Source organism: Galeopterus variegatus, unplaced genomic scaffold, assembly GCF_000696425.1.
Source record: "Galeopterus variegatus unplaced genomic scaffold, G_variegatus-3.0.2 Scaffold5077, whole genome shotgun sequence".
NCBI lineage: Eukaryota > Metazoa > Chordata > Mammalia > Dermoptera > Cynocephalidae > Galeopterus > Galeopterus variegatus.
Window position 1 is genome coordinate 95,271 of NW_007731188.1, and position 15,963 is coordinate 111,233.

The 15,963-nt window shown below is 47.8% G+C and overlaps 3 protein-coding genes across 3 annotated transcripts in view; 2 read left to right on the plus strand and 1 right to left on the minus strand.

The window, feature by feature from the left end:
• Window positions 1-5,622: 5,622 nt before the first annotated feature.
• On the plus strand, window positions 5,623-8,464 carry ZFP57 (ZFP57 zinc finger protein). Its single transcript, XM_008588872.1, has 3 exons — window positions 5,623-5,658; window positions 6,088-6,214; window positions 7,689-8,464. The coding sequence occupies exons 1-3, from the start codon at window positions 5,623-5,625 to the stop codon at window positions 8,462-8,464; spliced, it is 939 nt and encodes a 312-aa protein (XP_008587094.1).
• A 170-nt stretch (window positions 8,465-8,634) lies between these two features.
• LOC103604307 (zinc finger protein 57 homolog) lies at window positions 8,635-10,154 on the plus strand. The gene is given in 3 exon segments (XM_008588873.1): window positions 8,635-9,180; window positions 9,182-9,226; window positions 9,330-10,154. Coding segments are annotated over 3 exon segments (1,416 nt in total).
• Window positions 10,155-11,063: 909 nt separating this feature from the next.
• Window positions 11,064-15,963, minus strand: part of MOG (myelin oligodendrocyte glycoprotein) — an 11,814-nt gene continuing 6,914 nt past the window's right edge. The window contains exons 3-8 of the mRNA XM_008588867.1: window positions 15,780-15,893; window positions 13,802-13,822; window positions 13,446-13,466; window positions 11,941-12,057; window positions 11,667-11,687; window positions 11,064-11,220 (exon numbers count right to left, since the gene is read on the minus strand). Of these exons, the coding sequence (XP_008587089.1) occupies window positions 11,207-11,220; window positions 11,667-11,687; window positions 11,941-12,057; window positions 13,446-13,466; window positions 13,802-13,822; window positions 15,780-15,893 (308 nt within the window). The 3' untranslated portion in view covers window positions 11,064-11,206. The remainder of the gene's footprint in view (window positions 11,221-11,666; window positions 11,688-11,940; window positions 12,058-13,445; window positions 13,467-13,801; window positions 13,823-15,779; window positions 15,894-15,963) is intronic.

Here is a 15,963-nt window from a genome sequence, read left to right on the forward strand (position 1 = left end):
TTTTTGGGGAGAGAGTGACTTTTTCCTCTTAATGAATAAATAACATTTTCTTGTAAGGTTTGTAACTACATAGATGCCTTACATATAACATCTATAACATAAAAGATTTGCATGACATAGAGGTTTAAATGGTTGCAAGATTTCTATATTTAGTTGAACTAGTACATGATTAACTCGAAGTAAACTGAAAAGTTAAGGATGTGTATTATAATCCCTAAGACAACCACTACAAAATTAACGAAAAAACAAAACAAAAGCTAACAGGAAAATTCAAGTGGAATTCTAAAAACAATATAAATAATTTTTTAAATCACTTATTTTGAAGGGCAGTTTCAGTGGATACAGAATTCTTCTTTGGCAGCTTTTCTTCTATCAGGGTTTTGAAAATATCACTCCAATTTCTTTTGGCCCCCAGTGTTTCTAATGAGAAATCAGCCATTAATGGCATTGTTGTTCTCACTCGCATTAGTTATCTATGGGTTTGTAACAAATTACTCCAAAAACTTAACAGCTTAAAACAACAAAGATATATTATCCTACACATTTTCTGTGAGTGGGGATGGCTTACCTTGGTGGTTCTAACTCTGAGTCTCTCATGAGGTTGCAAACAAGATGTCAGCCAGAATTGGAAGGCTTGAGTGGCATGGTAGGATCTGCTTCAAGCTCATTCATGTGTCTGTTGCAAAAAGCCTTAGTTCCTTGCCCTGTGTGTACCTCCTTAGATGAGTGTCTACCCAACATGGCAAGTGACTTAACCCAGAATGAGTGATCCAAGAGAGTAGACCAAGCAGGAAATCACAGTGCCTTTGAAAACTTATTCTCTGAGAATGTACACCATCACTTCTGTTTAGTTCTGTTCACTAGAAGTCAGTCAGTATGTCCAGCTCACATTCATTGGGAGGGAAAGTCTCCACCTCTTGACTATAAAAGAATTTGTGAACATTTGAAAACCACCACAGTCTACCTTCTGGCCACAAATTATTTATTTATTTATTTATTATTTTTTTAAAAAGATGACTGGTAAGGGGATCTTAACCCTTGACTTGGTGTTATCAGCACCACACTCTCCCAAGTAAGCCATGGACCGGCCCACACAAATTATTTATATTCCTCCCTTATGCAAAAATAAACTTCCTCCTACTCAAAGCCCTTAAAAGTCTCATTATATCGTGAAATCATAATGAAGTCCAGAATCTCAACACCTGAATCAGGTCCAGGTGCAGATGAGGCTCCTTAAAATGTATTAAATTAAGTACAGCTCTCTGTACAGTTCCTCATGGATTGAAGATTTGTGAAGTAGAGACAAGTTATCTGTCCCTAAAATACCCAATATACAATGGTGGGACAGATATACATCATATCAATTCTGTTTCTCTGGAGAACCCTGACTAATACAGATTCGGGTACCAGGAATGGTTCTAGAGAAACAGAATTTTAAAGATGAGTTTTCTGCACTGGTTTTGGGATTCCTGGAATTAGCTCTAATGCACTTCCCACCACCTCCTCATCTCCACTACCTTGCTCTGACTCTGAGCCACCTCAGCCCACAGACATGAATTGTCTGCCTGTGAGTTGCAGAGCACTGTCCCAAGTACCTTGGAAACAGTAAGAGATTTAAAACCTGCACCTGCCAGGCATCCCGTGCTTTACTGTGGAGCCAAGACATAAGTTGAAAGATTTGAAAGCAGAGTCTGGTTTCCAGTCCTGGTGCAGTGGGACATGGTCTTTGGCAAGGCTCAACACCTCTGGGTCTGTTTCCTCACCTGCAAAAAGACAGAATAGCAATTTCTCCCACCCAAGGTGGTTGTCAGGATTTAACAGAGCCTATGTTTACCAAAGCATTTTGTAAATTGTAAACCCCCATGCAAAGGTGAAAAAAAAAATCACAATACAAAACGAAATATGGTAAGTTCTAATTAAGGGGGAAGAAAATAAGTATTGTGATTTCAGCTGATCTGATTACAAGAAAAAAAAAACAAAAAAGACGTCCCTGAAAAGGGTTGAATTGAGTTTGGAGAAGTCGCAAGGACTAACTGGTGGGACGTTACCTGGACACTGTCCTCTGTGTTCCCTCACCTCTATCCGGTGTCTGTCGTCATTTCAGTATCATTTTAAGTTCTCCTTTACCTTTGCTTTCCTAAAATGCTGTTTCCTCCACTTATTCTGGGGGTCTGCGAAGATCTCATTTTTTCCTTTGGCTCTAGGTGTGTGTTTTTATCAGAGGTAATTTTGTCTTCATTTTTTTCCAAGAGCAAATTAAAATTGGGAATAAGGGAAAATCCCAGCCCTAGGTGGGACCAGCAATCATCATTGGTAGGAGGGGCGAGCTGGTGGCACATGGAGGGGCTCTCTGGGTTTTAGGCTTCTTCGGATGAGAACTCTTGACCTTGCGGGGCCACCGCTTTAGCAGGGTCACCGGGAAGGGCTCGCCGTGGTGGGCTCTCTGGGTTTTAGGCTTCTTCGGATGAGAACTCTTGACCTTGCGGGGCCACCGCTTTAGCAGGGTCACCGGGAAGGGCTCGCAGTGGTGGGCCGATGAGAGGAGCGGAAACGGGCGGGGCCGGGGCGGGGCCGCGGGAGTCCGGGACGGCGTGTGCTGGGCTGGAGCACGCAGCCACTGGCCCCCAGCAGACCCTACGCCCAGTAGTCGGGGTCCCCGGCGTGCGGCTGGTGAGTGGGACGGCGGGAAGTCGCGCTTGCGATGGCAAAGGCTGATGGCTGTGTTTGTCTTGTACTCCTCCGCCCCTCACCTCGGCAGGCGAAGGGAGACTGCGTCCGTAACCTTGGAGGGGCTTCCGACCTCTGGGGTCCCTCGGGAAACCTGGGTTAGTCAAGGGTGTGGCCCAGTGCCCCGTCCACTGTGGCCACGCTGGGGACTCGACGCACAGGAGGGGCTTCTAGCATGTGTTGAGAGAGTCGGGATCCCAGAGGAGGAATTTCGGGCAGACGGGCATCGGGCAGTGCCGTCCCAGCCCATGGGACCATTTCTGAGCACATAAGGCCATTCAGTAGGTGTTGGTAAGCGCCGCTGTGCCAAGCAAGAGTGAGCGAAACAGCCTTCGTTCCTGCCCGCGGGAAGCTTCCAGGCTGGGGCGCGGGAGCTGCGCGCGCAATGACAAACGGTAAGCTCTCAGGACCCGGGCCCGGAGCGACCATCAGGGCCCGCGATCTGGTCAGCAGGGGCAGGGCAATGGCTGGAAAGGGTCCTTGGGGCCCTGAGCAAAAATCTAAAGGCAGCGTGATCAGGGCGAATATAGGATTGCTTGGTGGAGGGGTGGAAAACTCACCTGGCTGGAGTCTCGGGATTGGGGGCGTCGAGGGTGGACCCCGCGAGGCTCTGCAGGTGTGTTGGGGATTTCAAAGGCCGTTCTCAAAAGTGCTGTGAAGAACCATTGGAGGGTTTGGGTGGACTCAGAGGACTAGAAGATGGCGACACATTCCTTCGGGGAATTTACATTCTGGAAGGGTGGGGACAGGCCTGGGTACAGATAGCCCACATGCGACCTCCAGTCCCCTAACCAAAAGTCTGAGGAGTTACATCCAACGTCCTTCCATCCTCCAGCCCGGCTGAGCTCCGAAGCCCTTAGGATGAAGAAAGTAACCATGGGAGGTAATTGTGCATGTGGGTATGCGTGGGGGTGGGGCGGGGCTTCTTCCTACTACTCCTCAGCAAATGCCACCCCGAGGACTTAGTGACTGCAGTAGGTCTTCCCTGTCCTGGAACTGGAAGGCCAGGTCCTTGAGGACACTATATTGAGACTGTTTGATGTGTGGTTGGCCAGAAAATGGGAGAATAATCCTGGCTCTGCACAACCTCACAAAATGATTGTGAATAGTCAATCTTGAAAGAAGGAAAGGAGGGGGAGGGAAGGGAAGAGAGAAGGGTGGAAGAGAGAAAATAACTTCAGATCCTAGGAGTGCAGCTTTCATGACAACTTTTTGGGGATCCAGTTAACTCTATTCTTTTCTTTTTTTTTTTTTTTTTGTCCTTTTTGAGACCAGCCGCACCGCGCTCAGCCAGTGAGCGCTGTGAACGCACCGGTCATCCCTATATAGGATCCGAACCCACACCGGGAGCGCTCTGCGCTCCCAGCGCCGCACTCTCCCGAGTGCGCCACGGGATCGGCCCAATTAACTGTATTCTTAAAATGCCGTTTTCCTTGCCGGTGTTTTCAATTCCACTACCGCTACAAAAAAGCGAGAGGGAGGGGAGATGTGGCTGAGTGGCTGTCTCCAGGAAGAGGCGGGAGTTCAGCTGCGTTTGCAGGAGCTCTCCAAGGGTGAGCAGGAACTGTGGTGCGGGCTCATTGTGAGCCCTGGATAAGTGATTGCTGTTAGGTTGTTAGTATTTTTTACAAGGATCTGTCTGTATATATTAAAAATCCACAGCGTGGTGCTGATAACACCAAGTCAAGGGTTAAGATCCCTTTACCGGTCATCTTTAAAAAAAAAAAAAAAAACCTCTAAGATCCCTACCAGGACCAAATATATATGATTCTGTGACCTGGATTTTTAATTTTTTTTTTTTTTTTTTTTAAAGATGACCGGTAAAGGGATCTTAACCCTTGACTTGGTGTTATCAGCACCACGCTGTGGATTTTTAATATATACAGACAGATCCTTGTAAAAAATACTAACAACCTAACAGCAATCACTTATCCAGGGCTCACAATGAGCCCGCACCACAGTTCCTGCTCACCCTTGGAGTTGACTTGGTGTTGTCAGCACCACGCTCAGCCAGCGAGCAAACCAGCCATCCCTATATGGGATCTGAACCCGGGGCCTTGGTGTTATCAGCACCGCACTCTCCCGAGTGAGCCACGGGCCGGCCCTAGAGGTTTTTTTTTTTTAAATTTATTCTCACATTTCTTATGAAACAAAGTCAGGCTCATTCAAGGTGTTCATGACAGATTTAGGCCTGTTTACCCCAGGCACATGCAGTTCAGTGGTACTGAGTCTAAGATTTAAACACAACTCTCCTGTGGATCAAGAATGACCTTGTACAAGTTACTCAGCATCTCTGCCAGTAATTTGTGCCTCATGTGGCACTGCTGAGAGGATTCAACAACACAGAGCATGCATTCCTTGGCCAAATAAGAAAGCCGTTGTTTCTTACTCTCCCTCTTGCTGATGTGTTTTGTTTCTCTCTGACTTCAGGTTCCTAGACGTGGGCACCATCCAGTGACTAGAAGCAGAGTGGAAGAGAAGGCAGACGCTTACCCCAGCCTGGCATTTCTGGACAACGGCAGCTGAGCCAAGGGTGACCAGGGCCCTGAAATCCATGGCCCAGGCTTTGAGGGAACAAAGGTATTCTCAGTTGTGAAAGAGGAGAATTTGGACAGCAGAACAAAAAAGGAAGACTGCACCTTGGAGTAGATACATTTGTCACAGGAAACCACATCCGAACCTGGGAACTTTGCAGGGCCTCTTTATCTGCCCAGTTACTGGAAGTTAGATAGCCCCAGGAAAGAGTCCAGTCATCCCTGGGGGCCTGGCCAAGAGGAAATAAAGCTAGAAGGAATCATCACAGAAGAGAAGGTGTTGGACCAGCTGAAGCCAATTGAACCGGTACAGCAGCAGCTCCCTCAGGTGTGCACAGTGGCAGCTGCCCTGCAGGAAGCCATGGAGAGAGACTGCTGGCAGAAGGCAAGGGTGAAGGTGAGGAGGCCACACTAGAGAGAGGGAGGGACCAGGCCCCAGACTCCAGTGGCTCTTTCATCCATTCCCCTGCCTGCAGGTCAAATGGAGCCTCAGATTGTTCCAAGCTGAACGAAACCAGGAAAAGGAGCTGCTGGACCCCCCTGGCATCCTTTGTGGAGTGCTTCCTGAAATGTCAGAGTGGCAGCCTTTCTTCCTTTGCTTTTCTTTCCTATTTATATTTGATATATCTCCCTCCCTTCCCCCCTACATGTTTCTTTCTCTCTATCCTTGCTGTCTTTTCTTTACAGTTGCTGGCTTTATGCCTGTCTTTTTATATTTCTCTCTTTTGTGGTTTCATTTTTCTCTTAGGTTTCAGTTCTCTGAACCTTGAGACTGGATGTCAGTCTCTGTATATATAGGCTCCCTGAGTCTCTCCTGCTCTTTCAGAAGCCAGTCACCTTTGAGGATGTGGCAGTGAATTTCACCCAGGATGAGTGGGACTGTCTAGATGCCAGTCAGAGGGTCCTTTATGAGGATGTCATGGCGGAGACCTTCAGGAACCTAGTGTCTGTTGGTAAGAGGCTGGGGTCCCTCAGCAAGCCCCCTGTTCTAGGGCCCTGGAGCATCTGGTTTCCCTGCACCGGTAGATCAGCTCACATTTAGCTTCACTGACCCCTGGATTTATACCTCCCAGGTGTGGAAGATCTGGGTCACTAAGCTCAGAGGTAAAAAGGAAAAGAAATGAAAGCCTGCATGAAGGCAAAGATAACACATGGTGACAGTGTTCTTAAAATATGCATCTTTAACTGTTCATTTGACAATTATTTACTAAGTCACTCCTATATGCCAGGAACTTTGCTAGGAGCTGGCCTTTTGAATATCTTGTTCCTGTACTTAAGTATCCCAGGTTATGGTTCTTAAACCAATGATATAAGAGGTAGCCTGTTATCCCCATCAGGTGTGAAGGGGCCAAGCCCAAGACCAACTCAACTCTTTCTCATGCCTACTCCCTAGCCAGAATTTTTCTGCATAAACCAGATCTGGTCAGTAAGCTTGAGCAAGAAGAGGGACGGTGGAAAGCAGATCTTCATCCCCCAAGCAGAGAGGACCTCCCTTCAGGTAAGAGTTGCAAAGGAGAGGGGAAGACAAAAAGGGTCCCACACAACCCCTGGAAGGATGGAGAGCTGACTGAGAGGATCAAGGCTCCCTATGACCTCTCCTAGCCTACACCTTTCCAGCCTGGTCAGACTTGGAGCTGGAAGACACCTTGAGATCACAGGCTCAAGTTCCTTGGCTTAGATGAATATCTAAGCCTTTCAGGACAAGTGAATGTTTTCAGTTTCTAGGGATTGTGAGATTATGTTTAGGTTGCTTATGTCAGTGATTCTGCTTTGATTAAAATTTTCTGTCCAAGAGAAAAGAGAAGCAAGGGAGATAAGCTTGATGCTAGGTTAGAGTAGGGGAGACATGTTCCTGGGAGTAGAGTAACGAGCTGAGAGAGAGAACAGGCCAGGCTTGTCACACCTCCCAGTTTTTCAGGACAGTCCTGGTTTATATGCATCATCCCAGTCTGATTATTTAATTAATCAATTAATTTTTAAAGATGATTGGTAAGGGGATCTTAACCCTTGACTTGGTGTTGTCAGCACCACGCTCTCCCAAGTAAGATGCGGGACGGCCCCCAGTTTGATTATTAATAATACCTCTTTTCACTCTCAAATGTCCCAATTTGCATGATCTATTATGTGGTCACCTTTGGGTGTCTGGGATGTCTGTGGGAGTGTGAGCAATATTGAGAATGAGAGGAAATAGTTTCAGGAAAAACAGTAAGTTAAAATTTAGATCGCTGACATTGTTGAAAGACTCCAGCACAATTTTTATTTGCTTTTAATCTGAAAAACCAAGTTTCTTATCTTTAGCCTATGAAGTCCAAGAGTGAGATCGAATGCACTGGGTGGGGAAGTGAGGGCAGGAAGAAAGAAGGTGGCTTGGGCTGGACAGAGAGCTCGTGTTGGCGATTTCATAGTGAATCTTATGTTATTCTTCCTCATTCGCGAAAGGAGGTAAGAAAGAGAAACTTCGAGTTCAAGGTCAGAGACTGAGAGATGAGAGGACTAGTGATGACAAGGTCTTCTCCCTTGATAGTAGAGGGGCAGGTCAAAGCCCGCCCTCTGTTCTAGCTGGCTCTGTGGACAGGACCTCAGTGTTCCAAGCATCCCCAGCTGGGCCAAACTTTTCCTGCCACACCTGCGGCAGGTGTTTCAGCAAGCGCTCCTACCTCCTTAGCCACCAGTTTGTTCACAGCCCCAAGCAAACTAACAGCTGTAGCCAATGTGGGAAATTGTTTCGGAGCCCCAAGACCCTTGGCTACCACAAACGCATGCATCTTGGGGAGAGGCCCTTCTGTTGCTCACTCTGTGACAAGACCTACTGTGATGCTTCTGGACTGAGTCGTCACCGCCGTGTCCATCTGGGTTACCGGCCCCATTCATGCCCCGTGTGTGGGAAGGGCTTCCGGGACCAGTCTGAGCTCAAACGCCACCAAAAGGTACACCAGAACCAGGAGCCAGAGGCTGGAAAACAGGAGCATATTGTGAGGATTCCAGGCACAGCTGCATTCCAGGCACCCATCCTCAGGAGCCCGAGGTCCACTGAGGGGCTCGTGGATGTGAACTATGCACCAGTGGTCAGGAACCCAGAAGCCATATTTAGAACTGAGAGCCCCATGGCCCAGATCCAGCCACCTGTACTTAATAACCAAGCACCTATGGCCAGGACCCAGGTGATCACTGGGAGAACTCAGGAGCCCATTGTTACAACTTGAGGATTCCAGGCACAGCTGCATTCCAGGCACCCATCCTCAGGAGCCCGAGGTCCACTGAGTTGCTCGTGGATGTGAACTATGCACCAGTGGTCAGGAACCCAGAAGCCATATTTAGAACTGAGAGCCCCGTGGCTCAGATCCAGCCACCTGTACTTAATAACCAAGCACCTATGGCCAGGACCCAGGTGATCACTGGGAGAACTCAGGAGCCCATTGTTACAACTTCGGGGCCTGTAACCAGGACCCAGGCACCCAACACTAGAACCTCCTGCCTGGATACCAGATCCAAATCTCATCCAGTGAAGCCCTCAGGACTCAAGGTCTTCTCTTGCCCCCATTGTCCCTTGACTTTTAGCAAGAAAGCTGATCTCTCCAGCCACCAGAAGGCACATCTCATGGAGCAGCCCAACCACTGCTTCCACTGTGGCAAGTCCTTCAGCTCATTGCCCAGGCAGGTCAGCTACCAGCAGACCCAGAGGAAGGAGAAGACCTACTGTTGCCCCGTCTGTGACCTCTGCTTTGGGGAGAAGGAAGGCCTTTTGGATCACTGGAAGGGCTGTAAAAGCAAAGAACTATGCCTGGGAAGCACCCCTGAATGCTGGGTGACCCTGACTCAGTGGCTTGGCTTCTTTCACGATGCCTCCCTTGTGGCTGGGAAGGATCAGAAGCACGGAGGAAAGGGGTCTCCTCCGAGGGTCTATACCACCAGGAGAAGGGAAGGTGAGGGAGAAGGCATGCAAAGGAGAGAAGGCAAAGGAGGCAGTGAGGGTCTTTAAGTANTGTCCATCTGGGTTACCGGCCCCATTCATGCCCCGTGTGTGGGAAGGGCTTCCGGGACCAGTCTGAGCTCAAACGCCACCAAAAGGTACACCAGAACCAGGAGCCAGAGGCTGGAAAACAGGAGCATATTGTGAGGATTCCAGGCACAGCTGCATTCCAGGCACCCATCCTCAGGAGCCCGAGGTCCACTGAGTTGCTCGTGGATGTGAACTATGCACCAGTGGTCAGGAACCCAGAAGCCATATTTAGAACTGAGAGCCCCGTGGCTCAGATCCAGCCACCTGTACTTAATAACCAAGCACCTATGGCCAGGACCCAGGTGATCACTGGGAGAACTCAGGAGCCCATTGTTACAACCTCGGGGCCTGTAACCAGGACCCAGGCACCCAACACTAGAACCTCCTGCCTGGATACCAGATCCAAATCTCATCCAGTGAAGCCCTCAGGACTCAAGGTCTTCTCTTGCCCCCATTGTCCCTTGACTTTTAGCAAGAAAGCTGATCTCTCCAGCCACCAGAAGGCACATCTCATGGAGCAGCCCAACCACTGCTTCCACTGTGGCAAGTCCTTCAGCTCATTGCCCAGGCAGGTCAGCTACCAGCAGACCCAGAGGAAGGAGAAGATTTACTGTTGCCCCGTCTGTGACCTCTGCTTTGGGGAGAAGGAAGGCCTTTTGGATCACTGGAAGGGCTGTAAAAGCAAAGAACTATGCCTGGGAAGCACCCCTGAATGCTGGGTGACCCTGACTCAGTGGCTTGGCTTCTTTCACGATGCCTCCCTTGTGGCTGGGAAGGATCAGAAGCACGGAGGAAAGGGGTCTCCTCCGAGGGTCTATACCACCAGGAGAAGGGAAGGTGAGGGAGAAGGCATGCAAAGGAGAGAAGGCAAAGGAGGCAGTGAGGGTCTTTAAGTAAATGACCTTTCCAACTGAGGTCTTTGTGTTTGGTTTTCCTGAGGACTGGCCTCCAGGGTTAGGAGGCTGGGATAGAGGGAGAGAGGTGAGTGGATAATGAAGGAAATAGGAAAAAGAAAAGGGAAAAGAAATGTGTACATGGAAATTTATATTATTGCTAATTAGCACTTTGCTTGTTTCTTTGTGTCTGAAAGACCATCAACTAGTAATTGTTGAATAAAACAGTGGCGCTCTGACAGGTAAGAAGATGGGAGAAAAAGGGTAAGAGGAGAAGAGACTGGGGGACCCCCGGAAGATGTGGAAGTAGAAGGGAAACAATCTAGGGGGCTGGGCGATTAGAGTGAGGTGTCCTAACACCAAGGTCAAGGGTTCCAATCCCTTTACCAGCCAGTCACCTCCCCCCCACAAAAAAGGGGAAAGGGAACATTCTGAAACAGATGTGCTGCCCAGTTCAAATCCCTTGCTTCCCTAGTTTCTAGTCGGCTGCCAAGATGAGATAGAGCTCTGGCCAGTTTTTGGTGGGTTTCTGCCCATCTCCAGGTTTTGGTTAGGGCTCCGCATATCGTTTCTCTGCAGCTCACTCAGCTCTTCCATGTTTGGGCTCTTCCTATTCTTTCTACCCTCCACAGCTCTCAGCTCTGCCCAGTCACTGCTGGGGTTTTGGAAGAAACAACAAGCATTTGCAAAGTTGTGCTGTAATTTGCAGTGAGGAGGTTCCTGGTGTCCAGTTCATGGCAGACCGTCCTGTCTGTTATTCTCCAGCATAGGGGTCCTCTAATGGAGAGAGGGGCACCCACCTGGACTTAGCCAGAGAGGGCTTCCAGATGGAAGATTAGAGAAAGGAGTGGAAAGATGTGGGTAGCAAAAGGGGGGATGGAAGAAAGGAGAAGGAAAAGGTAGACATAGAAGATGGAAAATCAATTATATTTGGAATTCAAAGTGTTCCTGGAAGTGCAGATTGGAATGTCCCATAGCAGAGAGGCCAGTGAGTGTGCAGCTTGATGGATGAGACAACCAGGCTCTCCAGCCCCGCGAAGATGCGACATCACTCAGAAGGGGTTTCCTAGAAGAAGGAGAAAATAACCTGAAAAATCTATGTCAGCAGTTTCTATTGTGAAACCATTGAACCAGGAAGACAAAAAGCCCTTTGGGGTCATTTGCCTCTGTGCCTGCCTCAGTGGCTAGTCCTGGGGGAAAGGCACAGGGTGGCTGCTATAGAGAGTGGGAGGAGGCCATCTGGAGGGGGGTTCCTGCTGAGGGGCACTGCAGGTGGAGCGAATCAGGCAGGAGGTGGGGGTGCGCCAGCTTCCCTCTCTGCCACCTGTGAACTTGTCTCTAACAGCTGACCTCCTTCCCGTCTACCTCGCTGGAGTGGTCCTCCCTCCACCAGGCTCTCCAGCCTCTCATTTTGGATTGTGATTCCTCAATAGCCTCCCTCTTCCTCCTGTTGCTTGTGGCTCCCTTTCCTGGCTTTTTGTTTTCAGCTTATAGAAAGAAAAGAGAACTTACTTAGCTCTTCAATAAAGTGCCCTGAAAACAAAGAAACAAATAAGTGGTCAGTGGAAGAGGACTAGCTCCCTCCCCCACATCCTCGCTTCTGGACATTCGAACTGACCACCCGTCCTTTTCCACTGAGGAACCCCACCGATCTCAGTAAGTGGTTCTCTTCACATTTTCTCTAAGGACTGGGATTGGGTAGGGTGACAGAGAAGGAAGGAAATCCAGGCTCCTCTGTTTCCCAGGCTGACTTGGTCCCCAACTGCTCAGTGCCCAGCCACTGCACCTGCTAGTCTTCGATGCAGCCAGTTGTAGCAGATGATCAAGGCAACGAGGGGTCCAAGAACCGGCACAATTACAAACAGGGTTATCTTCCAGCAGGGCACCCTCAGAAAGTGGGGATCTGAATCGTTCAATCCAGAACAAACAGGATTAACATGTGTTGCCCTCCTGCCCCACCCACCCTTCTTACTGAGTTTCTTAACCTTCGGTTAAAGAACACCAAAGGACTCTGGGGACAGAATCTAGAAAGCCTTGATGAGAATAGCACTACATCTTTATTTTCACTAACCTCTAACTGGATTTAGCATTTTCTTCCATTAAAAATATAAGCAAAAACCATAGTACAGCAGCACCTGGGACTTTATCACCAATGGAAACCACAGATGCTTTCATTCCCATTAGAGTTGTTAGAGAAATCTTGAAATAACTTTATGTTTAATCAATATTTTGAAATTACAAGTTATTAGACTTGCTGCTACATTGTGATGTGATGCATTTTGTTATTTAAAGAAATATGTTACTCTATAACTTGTTTATATGTTGATAACTATATTTCAATACAATGTGTGTCCTCCCCTCCCCCATAATCCTATGTGTTTTATGTGTGCATTTAAAAACACTATTCTGGGAGGGGGTCCATTAGACTTTACCAGACTGTCGAAGAGATCATTGTACAAGAGAGTTAAGACCTTTGATATTCAAATCCTACAAAACAAAAGATTCTGTTCCTCCTCTTTGGGTGCTCAAAGACTGTGTGTGTGTGTGTGTGTGTGTGTGTGTGTGTGTGTGTGTGTGTGTGTGTGTGTGTGTGTGTGGTCTGCATGCTGGTCCAATGTCATAAATCGGAGAGCAGAGTAGGATCACCTACAGCCTCAGGGGGAGAGGCCATTCAGAAAGATTGCTCAGAGCAAGGACTATCTGTGCTCTGCCTGATTCCCTCTTATAATTTCTTCTGCAACTTTCATTCAACAAATATTTGAGTGCCCTTCTGTTGTAGGCACTGGGCAATCTGCAGTGAACAAAAAAGGCAGAGACCATATCCTTGAAAAGTCAACTTTCTTGTGGGGCTTGGTGGCTTCACTCTTCCTCCAAGGAAGCCTTCTCTGATAAGTTGTGTATAAAACTCATTCTGTCATGTACATACAGTAGATAATATATATATGCTTTGTTCTGTTACTTCAAGTATGTTTCACCTCTCCAACTAGACACCAAGTTTATGTGCAAAGGATCTGTTTACCTTGTTTTTGTAATTCCCAAAAAGAGAAATAATGTGCATAAGGAATTAACATTTGAAAAGCTGTTAATAAAGTGCCTGGCACATAAAAGGAGTATATAAGTATTTGCTATTATCTAACAATCCTAGATGCAAATGACGACTTAAAGAAAGAAAAAGAGAGGAAGGGAGGAAGGGGGCCACTCTGGAGCCAGGGGTCCTTGTTCCCCCAGGCAACTGGAACCTGAGTGAAACACCAAGTTGACCCAGGAGGGCCAGGATATACCAGCACTTACCAAAATTCCGGTGGAGGTTCTCTGAAAGAGGAACATATGAAAATGGACTTAGTGGGACAGTCAAAGGGGATTCTTTCTCCTCTGAGTCTTTGTTAAAATTGCTTCTAGTCCTGATAGACGTTAGAGGAAGGGAAGCTACAGGATTTTACCCCTACCCTGGCTGAAGGCAGGAGAGCACTGAGACTGTCTACAATTCTCAGCTGGTTGGAGGAGTTTTAAATAGTGAATTTCTCAGCTGAAGGGAGTTCAGGGTATTGGGAGAGAGGCAGAGATGGTTTGAGAAAATATCTATATAGTTATACTGAAGACCAAAAGGGAAGAATTGGGGGGTACCGTGGAGGGTGTGTGGAACTCACCTATCTCTGCTCGAAGTTTTCCTAAAATAGAAAAAGGCAACATTTTTAATTTCTGCACTGGCACTAGGTGGGGACCCTTCCAAACCCAGCGCCCTAGGCCTTTGTACAGGTTACTTCTCTGCAACCTGGGAGCATCCTTAGGAGAGAGTTGGAAGGGCACTGGATTTGGAGCCAAGAGTTCAGGCTCTTTTCCTGGCTGTTGTCTGAATTAAATACTGAAATAAAGAATGCCAAGAGCCTCAGAAAATAGCAACGCCTCAAACCATCGTAAGATCTTATTTTCTCCCCCCACTGCTCTATGCTCCTTTTCTTGGTTCTCTGTTCCCATTGCCACTCCTCCCTGCTGGGTTGTCACTTTGTAAATCTAAAGCCACTTTCTATCTGAATGATAAAGGGAGGAAGGAAATATTTAGTGAGCAGCTACTTTGTGTCTGGCTCTGTACTAGGCACTTTGCATAGCATTATCTGCTTTAATCCTTCCTACAATTTAGGAGGGAGGATGTTGTCTCTACTTGACAGACAAGGTGCTAAGTAGTGGAGAACCTAAGAATTTTGCTCAGAGTTTAGTGCCTGAGATTGGATTCAAACCCAGTCTACCTAACTCCATCATTCAGGTTTTTTCTACTTGGCCATATGGGCTAAAGGACTTTTTCATGTGGGAGAAATAGGTAACCAAGCATCTGGGATGAAATCAAGGCAAGAGAAAGGACCCCGTTGTTGATCCCATCAATACCTGCCCCCTCCCACATGCCCCAGCCCTCGTTGCTGCTTTATGCTCTTAGGAGAGTGAAGGTCCTTTGTGTTTTGGTGTTGGGGAGAACACTTGGTGGGGGAAAAAGGCTCCGAATGGAAACTCTGGGCACAAAAGAGTAGCTTCATGGACAGTTGAACTGGAGTCCTCAGTGTTGAATGTAAAAGAAGGAGGAAAAAATTTTTGAACACCTGCTCTGTGGTAGTGTTGGAGTGAGCAGGATTGAAGCCATGTTGGGACCTAACACGACATGTGCTCTAAAAGATTTTAAAAAGACAGCTTCCCCCCCCCCGCTTGGCACGCATTTCTCTGAGTTCCCTCTTTCCCCATGGTTATTTGATATTTTGGACCTTGGTTATGGGGCAAGGTGACATTATTTGCATGAATGTAAAGTTGTTTTCCAGCCAGTTTGAAGCTACAGACTTGCATGTACTATCCAGACTCCATGATAAGGACAGGAGCATGAACTAGATGGAGTCTTGGTGGGACTTTGCACCTGAGACCTTGCGTGAGGCCCTCCCTGCTCATGTGCCCCTCCTCCTGCTTTTCATTTTCTCACAGTCCGTTCTCTCATCTCCCTCTTTATAAACCTTTTGGTAAACCTGTCTTGTAGATGGCTGTAGCTTGGCCATTGTCCTTCAGGTTTACCAGAGATATGGGTTAGCTCAACATCTCTCCTCAGGTCACTGGTATTCCTGAATAAAGACTGACTTCCATTTTCACCAACATTGGCTTTTCAGTGATTTTCTTTTGTCTGGGGGCAGGCGGCTGGACCTGTGAATTTGATATCAATTTTGGGGAGCCTCAGCCAGGAGCTGAGCACTGTCCCCCTGTAACAGGAGGGACTTTCACTTCAGTATATTTAAAACTCCTGAAAGCCTAGACTTGTCTGACTTTGAAGCTCACACTCTCCCAGTTGCATGAAGCTGCTAGGTATGGGGCAGGGCCTGAGCTCTGATGCTTACATGTGTCACTTTCAGTAAGTCACTGAAACACTCCCGACCTCAGTTGCCTCCTCTTTAAAGTGGGGCTATTTTATATCAGAGGTACCTCATAGGGAAATGCAAGGTCCTATTATCCATATGAAAACATTCAGTAAGATGTAAAACTTGTCGCTATGGAGTTTGGAACCCAGAAGTCACTCAAAAATAAATGTTAACTGACCTAGCTCTCAGAGGCCAGTTCACTTAGGGGAAGACCCTGATCCACCCACCCTCTGCCCCATACCTCTCAGTCTGCGCTGCAGGCAGAGGAAGGCGAGGCCCACAGCAATCTGCAGGAGGAGCACAGGCAGCACCGCGATGAGAACCAGCACCCCGGGGCTGATCCAGTAGAAGGGATCTGAAAGGCAGAACCGATGCTGCCCAGAGCTGTACTCTGAACACCCAGCACAGCCAGGGGCTTAATAAAT